The sequence below is a fragment of the Podarcis pityusensis genome (genome assembly GCF_964106645.2).
Source record: "Podarcis pityusensis genome assembly, chromosome: Z".
Classification (NCBI taxonomy): Eukaryota; Metazoa; Chordata; class Lepidosauria; order Squamata; family Lacertidae; genus Podarcis; species Podarcis pityusensis.
Window position 1 is genome coordinate 32,209,475 of NC_138044.1, and position 13,752 is coordinate 32,223,226.

The following is a 13,752-nucleotide window of genomic DNA, read 5'->3' on the forward strand; positions in this document are numbered from 1 at the left end:
ATCCAGCTCCCTGTCTCCACATGGCTGACTTCACAGTTTTGCAGCGGACTGTGTATGCAGGCTCAGGGGAATAAGGGATTCACTTTCCCATTTCCTGTAGTTCATTCCCAGACTCCAACAATTTAAAAATCTCCTCCAGTTTGTTCCCAAAGCCGCAGTCCAAAGCTGGAAACTCATCCACTCTCTGCCCTGTGTGAAAACAGTTCCTTCCTGTATGTTGGATCCAATTTTAAATGGTGTTCTTGCTTTAGATTTCACTTTTGCTCCCACTCATAACTTCCTGAATCTGAAAACCTATGAATCAACCCAAACCTCTTACACCCCTATATTCCAGAAAAGGGAGGATCCAATTACAAGAGCAGACATTTGGCCTTATACATGCACAGCCCAGCCTGAGCCATTGCACATCACTGCTTGCTTCCAGAAATAATTTATAACATCCAGGTTTCAATCAAACAGAGCCGGCCCTACCATTAGGCAAGGTGTGGGGAACCTCTGGCCCTCCAAATGCTGCTGAACAGCAAGTCCCATCAGCTCCAGCAAGCATAGCCAATGATGGACATTGTAACAGTCCAGCAATAATCTGGAGGACAAAAGATTCCCTACACCTGGTCTTTAGACCCCGTTCCCTCCGAGGCCTGTTTCCGTCATTTCCATCTTGTCTAGGAGCCCTATTTTGTCAAAAAAAACACACCTCCCATTTGCTCTATTGGTAGGGATCTCTTTGGTAGAGCTGTAGTGTTCCTCTGTTCTCGGTGTGTGTGTGTGTGGGGGGGTAGCTATCACATTTGGAGACAACCTGAGGTAGCCAAGCCAGGAGCTTGAGGGCTTCACGTCCTGGTTGGCCCCTGCCATGTCATACACCAATGGAGGCTGGGACTGAAGGTCCGCATCTATGCATTTGAATGAACCTCCAGACATCCTCTTGCCAACTAGACATTTTGGAGAGAAGGACCACAAATGTGGACCCTCCTTGGCCCCATTGTGAGCATCCTTCCCAGCCAATTCCTTCCAAGATTTCAGCTTGGGCTGGGGACGGCAATGACCAAAATCGGCTTATTAGAGCGTTTTCTTCTGTAGAGAAAATGTCCTTTCGCTCGCTCATAGGCTATTGAGAGTCGTATAGGGATGTGCCTTTCCTTTTTGATTTTGGTGACTCTTGTTTATGATGGTCAAGCTGGACCTTTTGAGGTCAGTTTTCCTTTTTAGATTTTTTCTGATCCTCATTTGCCATTGGCTTGTCGCCCTTGGCATCAAAGAGGGAGATCTTTGGTACCCTATTTTCGAAAAATCTTAGTATTACTATCCTTTCCTTTATGAGTAGATGTCTTGCTCTGTGGATAAGGTTGGCCAGATTTTGATCATGGAAAGTGATCATTGCTTGTATTGTGTGTCCATCATAATATAAATACTCTATAGAAGCTGTATCAGATGGCTTTACTACACCTGGCAGTATATCATTTAAGATGTTCAAGAGATGCTTTATGCGATCTATCCGTGGGAGGAAGCCCTTTGGTTTTGGGTAGTTGGTGAATACAAGTTTTTGGGGAATTAATACTAAGCTCCAGCCTTTTTTCTGGCTCGAAACTTGCCGGACCTGTAGTATGTTCCCATCAACATTATGGGTCACCACCTCTCTACTACTGGGGTTGCCAGTTGGTATCCTTCCAGGGCTCTGGGAAGTTACTTCCATTGTTACGTTTGTTTCAGAGCTCTGGTTCGAGGTTTCCTTCTCAGATATAGACTGAGGCTTTGCCTAAATCCAGCCCTGCCCACACTTCATGGAGGAAGGAGTGTTTTCAGCTCTAAGGCTCAATTCAAGGCAAGTTTTTGCTTTATAACCAACCCTCAGTACTTGTTTTTATCCCTCTCTTCTGTTTTACTTTTTAACTTCTTTTAGTGTCTCCTCTAGTGCTGTGTCTTGTTGTTTTAACATTGTTTTATCTCGCTATTTTACTGCTCTAACTCCCCCATATTGAGAGGCTGCAAGAAGCTGGGCCGGTCTGGGTTGAGCAACTTGCCAGGCACTGCTGAACAAAAGGTCATGTCAAACTTTATAAGATACAAGCTATAAATTAAGGAAGATAAACACCCTAATTGTCAGAGTTGCTGGTGAGCCCAAGTGGCAGCTACAGTGAACCCTCAAAGTGTTTTTTTTTTTCCTGCTGGATGGCACTGACTGGCCCTGCAAATTCAAGGCCCGACATATTTGGAGATAATTGACTTCAGAAAACTGTTGATAACCAACTACCGTATATTTACTATGGTACTTACTAGAAAGAACTGCAAAGACCTGGGAATCATGCCAGACCCGTTAATCAGGCCCCCAGAACCCCAAAGGAGGCAGAGTAAAATTACAGTGGTACCTCAGGTTACATACGCTTCAGGTTACAGACTCTGCTAACCCAAAAATATTACCTCGGGTTGCTTCAGGATAAGAACAGAAATTGTGCTCCGGCGGCGCAGCAGCAGCAGGAGGCCCCATTAGCTAAAGTGGTGCTTCAGGTTAAGAACAGTTTCAGGTTAAGAATGGACCTCCGGAACCAATTAAGTACTTAACCCGAGGTACCACTGTACTCATTATTTTCTCCAAAAGGAGGAGAGAAAGATGGACCTGAATGGGTTAATCTTATATGAGGTTATTCTTCCACCTTCCACTGTGCTGGATTGTCTCAGTCAGTTTTATTGCACATAGCCAAAGGCTGCCGCAATCTACACAGAATTATTTGACAATTAAAAATATATATACTAAATTGATAAAAAAGACTGGTCAACTCAGTTTAAAGAGCTCCGACAAGATCCTGAGAAGCTTTTGAAGGTTGGAAATTCAAATTGGCTGCCGCCATTTTAAAAAATGGCTGTTTTCCAGGGACTGACGACCTCCAGCAACTACATCTACAAGAAACACAGAATGTTTGTGTGCTTCATTTAGCAGCTCATATTATTCAAGAGCTGCAGTGTTTAATTGTAACTCTGTGAGGGGTAAACTAGGATTTTTTGAGGAAGCCATGATTTTTAAAGTGGTATAAATGTGGGGTCAGGGTTATGTCACAAAATTGTTTTGAATTACTTGCTTAGTTTTAGGAATTTTTGATCAAAAATATTTTGATCTCTCTTCGGGCATAGTTTCATTCCTGGTGAGCCAAAATAGTGTAAGGTGGTAGAATTCCAGACCAGGCCCAGAGAGGCTTGAGTTCAAATCTCCCCTCAAACATGAAGTTCACTGGATGATCGATCTTAAGCCAGCCTAGCCTGCTTCACAGAGTTTCTGTAAGGGTGAAAACAGGGAATTGGGGGACCTGCTTTTCAGAGCAGAAGGCATAGTTCACAAGTATGCAGACCACTTTTACTCCATTTGCAGATGTGGAACAAATGCTGAGAAAGAAAACTCCACAGGAAATAGACTCATAAGTCCATGACCTTGTAGGTCCATTCAACTCTTTATTCAATGTTTGCTTTCAATCCCAGTTAAATGGCTAAACAATCCAATGTGTGATTCTTACGACTTCAACGACACTCCATTGACTTAATCCCTCAATACACTGGGTTGATATTTTTATGGAACTGTTATTAAAAACATATTGGTGCAAGAAGATTGATCATGACCAAAATAACAGCAGCACTTAAGGTGTAAGTGATGGGAAATCCAACTGCACACTCTAGTACATTTTTAAATAGTGGTACCTTGGTTCTCAAATGCCTTGGTACTCAAACAACTTGGAACCCAAACACTGTAAACCCAGAAGTAAGTGTTCCGGTTTGCAAACTTTTTTCAGAAGCCGCATGTGCTCCATTCTGAGTGTTAGGCTTCCGATTTGAGTGCCACACTTCCGTTTTGAGTGTAACGCTGAGGTCTGTCTGTTTTTGCAATTTATTTTGCATTTTTGTTTTAGCGGCTCTTTTCGTTTTGTTTTTGTGACTGGGTGGAACCCAGTTCAGCTACTGAATACAGTGGTACCTCGGGTTACATACGCTTCAGGTTACATACGCTTCAGGTTACAGACTCCACTAACCCAGAAATAGTACCTCGGGTTAGGAACGTGGCTTCAGGATGAGAACAGAAATCCGGCGGTGTGGCAGCAGCAGGAGACCCCATTAGCTAAAGTGGTGCTTCAGGTTAAGAACAGTTTCAGGTTAAGAACGGACCTCCAGAACGAATTAAGTACTTAACCCGAGGTACCACTGTATATTGATTGTGTGACTGCAGTACATTGTTTATTGTTTATTGCTTTCATTTTATGGATCAGTGGTCTCGTTAGTAAAATTCATGTTAAATTGCTGTTTTAGGGGTTGTTTTTAAAAGTCCGGAACGGATTAATTCATTTTGCATTACTTTCTATGGGAAAGTGCAGCTTGGTTTTGGAACGCTTTGGTTTTGGAACGGACTTCCGGAACGGATTAAGTTTGAGAACCAAGGTACCACTGTACACTTGGCGTAGTTTGTTCAATACTGGAATAATGCTAAGTCACAAGAAAATGCTTTTTGGTCTACAGAATAAAAGCTCATCCTTAAAAGATGCTTTTGGCTCACTCTTGACAACATGGCAGCCCAGAGCAGATGGAGAAGCAGGAGAGCTTGCTGGGCACTGTCAGAACAGTTGAAAACACCCTGCAGTTACACTGGAACTGTTCTCCAAGAAGGCATACTTTTTAAAGGGTCCTTTAAAAAAAACACACCTTTGTTGAAACACAGGCTCCATGATACTTTTTCAAACCCCTCTGGTCAGAAAACCTAGTGGAAAACATACCAGAAACCAACAACAGATTGAGGGGAAGGGGGAGGGGAATAGACAACAAACTGTAAATTACACAATCGGTTGGAGGGGTTTTATAGATCATCTTGCCAACCTCTGCTAGAGTTTCCCCAGCAGATGGCTCTCTAGCTTCTGGCTGGAGACCTTCAGCAAGGGACACCCTTAGGCAATTGGTTCCACTGTCAAATTCCTCTTGATATATTTCCTAACGTTCAGTCAGAATCTACCTTTCCATAGCTTAAGCTCATTAGATGTTGTTTTGTCCTCTGGGGAATAAGAATACAAGGCTATGAACACATTAGTGGTTTAAAACACAGCAAGGTCATTTCTCCCTACTGCATTTTAGATCTCATTTGGCACCCTGCTGTACACACCAGAGAAAAGGCAGGTGGTCACCTGATGCCCATAACCTCTCCCCTTGCAACCCCCCTCCCCCGAACTCCTATCACGAAGCCTTCACCTGAGCATATGCTGCCACCCACGCAAGTGCAATGGCTGTGAAGGGAACATGGCTTAAGCTATCCTTTCAGGTAAGATGCTGGTTTGAGAAGAAAAAGTATCACGCAACAATATTTCTCCAGAAACTACAGGGTAACTTTAATCTGCGCCTTTGAAGCTGAGATCTTTCCCTGTCTGCATTTGTGCTGGAATTGTTTTAAGTTTAAGATGTTTTACATATTACTGGCGACTCTAGGCTCCTTTCAGAGGAAGGGTGGGTTATAAATTTAATATTTTATGATTAATATCATGAGAACATCAGAGCTGGCAAAGCCATTAGGCAGGGTGAAGCTACTGCTTCAGCCAGCATAAGCCCCCCCCCCGAACACCCGTGGGAGAAGCCTGTTGCCACCACAGTGCTGATTTGGGGGGCAAGAGCATGTCCGTTTTGGGCAAGATGTCACCTGAAATTGTGCAAGATCTTCCCATTTTGCCGCAAGTGGTGAAACGGGACACATCAGCCCTGTGTAACATGTAAAGGTAAAGGTAAATGTACCCCTGACCGTTGGGTCCAGTCGCGAATGACTCTGAGGTTGTGGCACTCATCTCGCTCTATAGGCCAAGGGAGCCGGCGTTTGTCCGCAGACAACTTCCAGGTCATGTAGCCAGCATGACTAAGCTGCTCCTGGAGAAACCAGAGCAGCGCACAGAAACACCGTTTACCTTCCTGCCGGAGCAGTACCTGTTTATCTACTTGCACTTTGACATGCTTTTGAACTGCTAGGTGGGCAGGAGCTGGTACTGAGCAACGGAAGCTCACCCCGTCGCGGGGATTCAAACCGCCAACCTTCTGATCGGCAAGCCCTAGGCTCAGTGGTTTAGACCACAGCGCCACCCGCATCCCTTGTGTAACATGCACGTGGATTCAGATGCTAACAGCGGGAGTGCATTGGAGCCAGAGTAAAAGTCCAATATGTAAACACTCCAAGTTTTCCCTTCTCCGGTCTAAACAGTTGCAGTTGCAGCCAGTTCCTTCAGCTCCCTTCCCCACAGGAGACATTTTCCTGCCTGTGGGCTTCTTGAAGGCATGTGCTGGACCACAGTGAGAACAGGATGATGGACCAGATGTGCCTTAGGCCTGATCCAGCTGGGCTCTTCTTTCGTTCTTATATTCCCTACACCTGATCATCTTCACTGGCCTACTCCGAACCTGTTCCAATTTGTTTTCAGCATCTTAAAGTTTGGCACCCAGAACTGGGTGAAGCCTAAATACCAGATAAAGTGGGCTATTACTTCCCCGTGACTTAGAAACTATTGTTCTATTCACACATCATTATTCTGCTGCCCTGGGGCCTTTGGATCCTGCCTCTCTACAGAAATGCCTGTGGATTAGCAGCTATTGCTATCAGCCAAGAAGGCACATAACTTCCCCCAAAGAATCCTGGGCGCTGTACTTTGTCAGGGGTTCTGCAAACTTGTAGCTCCATGAAAGGGTAAACTATAGTTCTCATTATTCTTTGGGGGAAAGCCATGTGTTTCCAACGTGCCAAACGTGTCAGAATCGCTGCTTCGCCAGCTCCCCCCCCCCCCGCAGGTGCATCTTGTTTCGAACCATTTTAAATTTTGTGTGTATCATCTTCTTCCGGCTACGTGACCTATCTTTAAAAATATAAGAAGAGCTTTGCTGAACCAGCCCAAATGCCTATCTAGTCCAGCTTTCCATTATCACAATAGACAACCAGAAGTCTGTCCGCAAGCAGGTAAACAGAAGCACTACTGCCTTTGACAATGAAGGTGGAGCGTGGCTGCGAAGTTGCGGCAAGCAGGGTCAGCAAAACCACCACCACTGTCATGTTAGAAAGCCCATCGGAAGCCTTTGCATTTCCAAACTAGGAAGAAAAAGCTGGGAAAAGAGACAATTCTTTTCTTTAAAAATGCCTCTGAGCATGGGCAAAGGGCCTATTCCTTTTTCATCACAGGACATAAATGGAGGATTTCAGAAAGGATTGAGACTTGACATCTGACTCTTTTGAGAGTTAACCCCTTCCTTGCCCCCCCACCCCCACCCTCTGGGTCTGCAGAGAGATACTTGCACAGACTGGCCACCTGCTCTACTCTACAGAGTAGAGTCCTCCATTCAAATGGCTGTGAAAGGACAAGTCCTCTATTTCAAGGAGTCCTCTGGTTGAAACACTGAGCTCCTGTCCGACCCCTGCTTTCTACGCAGGGCACAAGGAAAGTGTGGATGAGCCCACGGACCGACTCAAGTCTGGTTTTATGATAAGAGAACTTAGGGAGGGCGAGAAGTATTGAAGTTGCCCGTCACAGTGACTGCTACCCAGAGAGCACACCGGCCAGGCACAAGCAGGTCACCTGCTCGCAGTCTTCACCGCTACCTTAACCTGCATTGCATTTGGGTGACGCCTTTCCTCTTTTAGTGGGGGGGAGGGGTAAGTAGCTGCCTTACAGCAAATCCCTCCCGCCTTCTCCGCCTTGGAAACAATCCGCGCGCCCTTCTAGGAGCGGCCCACGTGCTATTCCCAAAGAGCGCGGTGGCCCTGCCTCGACGGCGCGGGCGATGACTTTTCTTTCTTACCTGCCTCTCGAGACGCCCCGGGGCGGATTAGCCCGTGGACTCTGCAGAGGCGGCTTCGAAGCCGGTGGGCGCGGCGGGCCAGCTCCAGCAAGCGACCCTCTAGGTCCGCGAGCAACGCCGCCGAGTGTCCGCAGAGATCGGCCAGCTGCCGGAGCAGCGCCAGCGTCGCCAGGCCGCACACGTCGTGGAGCTGGGCCAGCGGCAGAGCAGCCAAGCGAGGGGCGACGGCAGCGGAGGGGAGCAGCCGGCGAGGTTCCACCGTGCGCTTCCAGAAGGGCATCTTGTTGTCCTTGTTGCCCTCCGAAGAGGAGCCAACGCTATCTGGGCGCCCCTCGGAGTAGATCTGCTGCCTGGAGGTCGGTCGGCGCCAGGCTGCTGCTGCTTTTCTAGACAAGGAGGAAGCTGACGGCTGCTCGTCCGACGGGGCCTCCCAGGAGCGCTCCGGTTCTTCCTCCGCTTGCCCGGGACTTTGAGGCAGTAGAAGTCGAGTTCTCCTGAGCTGCTTCCCGAGCCTGACCAGCCTGGGGAACGCCTCGCCTCGATGGGGAACCCCGAGGAGGAGCTGCTAGTATAACCCCAAGGGATTAGAAGGGGCGGCTCTCCTATTTTCCCGAGCAGATTTATTTTGGAACCGGCCGACTGTCGGTGGTAGCAGACTTAGCAAGAGAGAAGCGAGAGGCTGTACTGACATCAGCAGTTTGGTTTTGCAGCCTCAGTTCGTGAGTTGCTCTCTCAGGCCCACCCTGAGAGCGCGACCGTCCCCTTGCCGGAGCTCAGAGCCAGCCGGATCCGATGCTATGTCACTTCAGAAAAAAGTCCTCCTTGAATGGGGCTCCACTCCGGTCAGGATGGCGAAGCCTTACTGGGCGCGTGTTCCTCACACACGAATGCCAAACCGAGTGTACATTAATGGATGGGTGGGCGAATTCTCCTCTGTTTGGCTTTCCGCCCCGCGTGAAGAGCAACGTGCACAAGAAAACGTGCACAGTTCCACCACAGATAGTTATGCTTCTCCCATTGTTTTCACCGGGAGAGTTAGTTAAAACACCTGCGCTTTTGCCAAAGGCAAACATGAGAGGGAGAGAGAGGTGTTATTTTCATCAGAAGAGAAGTGTTAGGCTCCCATGCATTCCGGTCCTGGTCCTGCACCCCTTCGCTAACTACTTTCACTTCACATTCAAAGACACATTAACTTAGGTTTGACTGCAAACTGTTTACACTTCACCTGAGACTATAAGTCCGTGTTCACATTAAAACCTTAGGGTGCAGAGAAGTTGTCCGCCACCCAGTGCTTGCTAGCCTTTCAGATTATCATGATTTCATTAGTGTCCGATTCGTTTCTGTTTGTCTACATAGTGTTGATGGGGCAGGGATACTTTTACCCTATGCAAAGGTGTTCACACCTTGGTTACAGGTGAATTAGGAAGAGCTTAAGGATGCCTGCCAATGTTAAGCTCGTTTTAGAAAGGAAAACATCAAACAGTAATATTTTATAGCAAAATACAGGATACATAATGCGTTTTGAATAACATCATGTGAAAGCTTAACCCAGCACTGGAAGCATTGTGATTGTGCAGTAAATGTGAGTGTGGACACAGCCTAAATACCATTGACCCAAGGTGGACTAAATGCTGAGTAAAGAGGCACAGGACTGAGCTGTGTGTGTGTGTGTGGAAAGCAACTATAGGGTTGCACTCTGTCACCTCAGCTTTTGGCTGAAGGCAGACTGGGAAGCTGTGGTGGGAAAGATGTGTGAACTTAACTTCCCCTTAAGATCTGTCCCCACCCCCAAGTGCAGAAAAGAAGCTAGAAACCCTCTTGAGGATTCCTTCCTAGAAACTGTAGGCATCTTTAATTTGAAGAAGAATGCCCCACTGTAATCAATGAACTATTATTCCCAAGGAAGTATACCGTAATTTTCGCTCCAAAACACGCACTTTTTTGCTCCTAGAAAGTAAGGGAAAATGCCTGTGTGTGTTACGGAGCGAATGCACTCGACCGGAGCCATGGCTGCCGTCAGTCAAGCAAAGCGGGAGCTGCTTGCAGGGCTTTGCACGGCTCTAGCTTTGCTTGCTTTACAGCCAGGAGGAGGGGGAGGAGCCGAGGAGGAGGGAGGGAAGGAGAGCCATGGCAGCAAAGCGGGCAGCAGCCGCTTACACACGAGAAGGGACAGACGGGAGCCATAGCGAGCCGGAAAAAGCGCTGCGTAGCCAGCAACAGCTGCTGCAGCCTCAGATAGCAAAGGTCCGTGCGCTCTCTAAACGGAGCAATGAGGCTGCAGAGGGACGGCAGGGCACAGGTGGGCTCTGAGCCACGAGCGCAGTGAAAACCAGTAAAAAGGTTTTTTAAAAGGCTGCTGGGGACAGAAGGGCACGGGATGAGGGAGAGGGGGAAATTACGATTCTCCCAACGTCTCAGCTGATCCGCTGAGCAGGACTTGGGTTGCAGGGGATTCGCCATTAGCTGCGTAAAGCAGCAAAGAGGGAGAGAAGGAGCAAAGCGGGAGAGGAAAGGAGCTGCTTACACTGCTGTAAGTGGCTGCTGTCTGGTTGGCTCCTTTAAAGCAACAGTGCTCTTTCCCTCCCCCCTCCCCGCTCAGCTCACCGAAAAGCTCCTTTTCCACACACCCCACACGAGCTCCTTCTCCCCTTAAACCCTTCTCCTGCATCATTAGCAGCATCCTTCTCCACACACCCCATGCGTGTTCCTTCTCTCCATAGACCCCTCGCCTGCATTATTAGCCGCATCCTTTTCCACACACCCCACGCGTGTTCCTTCTCCCCTTAAATCCCTCTGCTGCATCATTAGCAGCATCCTCCACCCACCCCACGCGTGTTCCTTCTCCCCTTAAACCCCTCTCCTGCATCATTAGCAGCATCCTTCTCCACACACCCCACGCGTGTTCCTTCTCCCCTTAAACCCCTCGCCTGCATTATTAGCCACATCCTTCTCCACACACCCCACGTGTGTTCCTTCTTCCCTTAAACCCCTCGCCTGCATTATTAGCCGCATCCTTCTCCACACACCCCACACGTGTTCCTTCTTCCCTTAAACCCCTCGCCTGCATTATTAGCAGCATCCTTCTCCACACACCCCACGCGTGTTCCTTCTCCCCTTAAACCCCTCTCCTGCATCAGTAGCAGCATCCTTCTCTACACACCCCATGCGTGTTCCTTCTCCCCTTAAACCCCTCTTCTGCATCATTAGCAGCATCCTTCTCCACACACCCCATGCGTGTTCCTTCTTCCCTTAAACCCCTCACCTGCATTATTAGCCGCATCCTTCTCCACACACCCCACGCGTGTTCCTTCTCCCCTTAAACCCCTCTTCTGCATTATTAGCAGCATCCTTCTCCACACACCCCACGCGTGTTCCTTCTCCCCTTAAACCCCTCTTCTGCATTATTAGCAGCATCCTTCTCCACACACCCCACGCGTGTTCCTTGTCCCTTGAATGCTTTTCCTTCACTCCCCACTTAAAACGTGGTTACAAAGCATGGATCCACATGGATCCTCAGGATTTTTGCACTGGGTCACCCCAAGTTCACCATCAGATCACATAGCATATCCATGGCTACAGCCTGCACCAAAAAACACACACGCACCCACTGTTTCATGGGGCTGCAATGGCGCAAAAACGTGGTTACAAAGCATGGATCCATGTGGATCCTCAGGATTTTTGCATTGGGCTACCCCAAACTCACCGTCAGATCACGTCTGGCCACAGCATGAACCACAAAAATCATACATCCACTGTTTCGTTTAGAATATTTTTTTCTTGTTTTCTTCCTCTAAAAACTACGTGCGTGTTATGGTCAGGTGCGTGTTATAGAGCGAAAAATACAGTATATCTGATTGCAGAAACATGGCATTTCCAAACTCCTAAAGTTCTTATATCTCTTCCCCCTCTAAAACAAAAAAGAGCTAGTAGGATTTTCAGAGTTTGTCTACCCTGGAATTTAATATGTATTTGTAGCTATTTGCACTCCCATTTAATTTGTGTCATTCACATGACGTTACCCTCAGACAACACAAATCTCGATGCTTTGTCAATTCAGATTTTACCTGATGCAGGGATAATCCAATAAATTGGAGAAAAGCATCTTGAACACACTACTCTCATTTGTTTCCATGGCTTTCGGTGAGTGGATCAAATGTCACTTATAACTGATGTATTGAGCAGCAATCTGAAAAGTATGGTACGTGCTGAGAATTTACAAATGCTCTCATTTCTTTTCCAGCATGCTAGTAAGGGCAGGGCAGGAGCTCAGATAAGCACACTTTTGATCCCTTAAAGGTAAAGGTACCCCTGACCATTAGGTCCAGTCACGGATGACTCTGGGGTTGTAGTGCTCATCTCGCTTTATTGTCCGAGGGAGCCGGCGTACAGCTTCCAGGTCATGCGGCCAGCATCACTAAGCCGCTCCTGGTGAACCAGAGCAGCACATGGAAACGCCGTTTACCTTCCCGCCAGAGGGGTACCTATTTATCTACTTGCACTTTGACGTGCTTTCTAACTGCTAGGTTGGCAGGAGCAGGGACCGAGCAATGGGAGCTCACCCCGTCGCGGGGATTCGAACCACCGACTTTCTAATCAGCAAGCCCTAGGCCTAGGCTCAGTGGTTTAACCCACAGCGCCACCTGCGTCCCTTTTAGTTGCAGAAAAGTTGCAGAAAACAGTACAAGTAAATATATGATGGCGACTGGTATACAAATGCCTGACTACAGTATGTACTTTAGCACACTTTTTGAGTGGAGAGTGTGTTTTTATATATTTAAAAAGAAAAAGACAAGGTGCACGTACAGCTCTCTCTCTTTTTTTTGCACACATGCCCTGTCAGTACTTAATTGGCATCATAGAATCAACAACCAAGAAGGCAGCAGACACAAAGGAGAATGCCTGCTGGTATGAACAGGAAAGAATGGAGTTGCTTCTCGTACACAAATCCAAATACATATTAGTGGCAGCTACTCCAGTCTAATTTGAATGGTGGGGGAAATGGTTCAACAGCTAAATGTATGGTCAAATGTGGAGCAGCAATAAAAAGTTAAAACTTCTCTCTCACACACACACTACCTGCTGGGTGCTCACCTGCCCCATGAAGTGAAAATGCTCTAATGTTGAAAACCACCTTTGTTTTTAGATAAAATTATATGGTAGAAGGAACACTGTAATTCCCCAGAACCTGCCACCTTTCCTCATTCAGCAGGCACTTCCAGGCAGTCACCATTTTTTAGTGGGATTCAGTCACATACTGGCAAATTAAAGTGGCACAACTAAAGTTTACTTAAAGCGCTTAATGTAACAAACCCACCCACCTGAACTGGGACTTTTGGGAACAAGAAGGTAATGGAGGAGATGCACTGACTGAATGTTCAATAGATAACATCGTCTGAGCTCCCCAAAACCTGCAAACAAGGATGAATGCTCAATAGACAGGACATCTGCGAGTAGCCACTATAGTAATTAATTTTGGCATGTGAGCCTACTCCCACAGCCCTGTCCTAACTGGGTGTGTATGTGTATGCTGTGCTCTTTCTCAGTTGTGGCCCATTGTTATGTGAGCAGGTGTTAACACAAAACACATCATCATTTGCACATATTCTGGTAACACCAGATCCTTGATATATCTCAAAAGCATACATAATGGGACTGCTGATGGGTCATAAGATGAACTTCATTTACTATTACACTTCAGAAAAATAACTATTTTAGGGCAGGGCCATGTCAGCATTTGGTGCTTTGCGGTTCTATCCTATATTATCACTTCTCTATACAGTATACAAGTTTCCTACAGCTGAACTACTTATTGAGCATCCATCCTGATCTGCTTGCACAAAGCTTATGCAGGGGTTAGATTATGCCCAGACTTGATTAAGGATCCCCCCCACCGATTTATTTCTAGGGAGCTAATGCATCAATTAACACCCATCCTGATTTGCTTTTGTGGTATTTCTACACCTT

At 47.1% G+C, this 13,752-nt stretch overlaps 1 protein-coding gene across 1 annotated transcript in view; it reads right to left on the bottom strand.

The window, feature by feature from the left end:
• NHSL2 (NHS like 2) overlaps nt 1-8,083 on the bottom strand; it is a 114,388-nt gene extending 106,305 nt beyond the window's left edge. Inside the window, exon 1 of the mRNA XM_080990246.1 lies at nt 7,789-8,083. Coding sequence (XP_080846372.1) covers nt 7,789-8,068 — 280 coding nt within the window. The 5' untranslated portion in view covers nt 8,069-8,083. The remainder of the gene's footprint in view (nt 1-7,788) is intronic.
• Nucleotides 8,084-13,752: the final 5,669 nt, after the last annotated feature.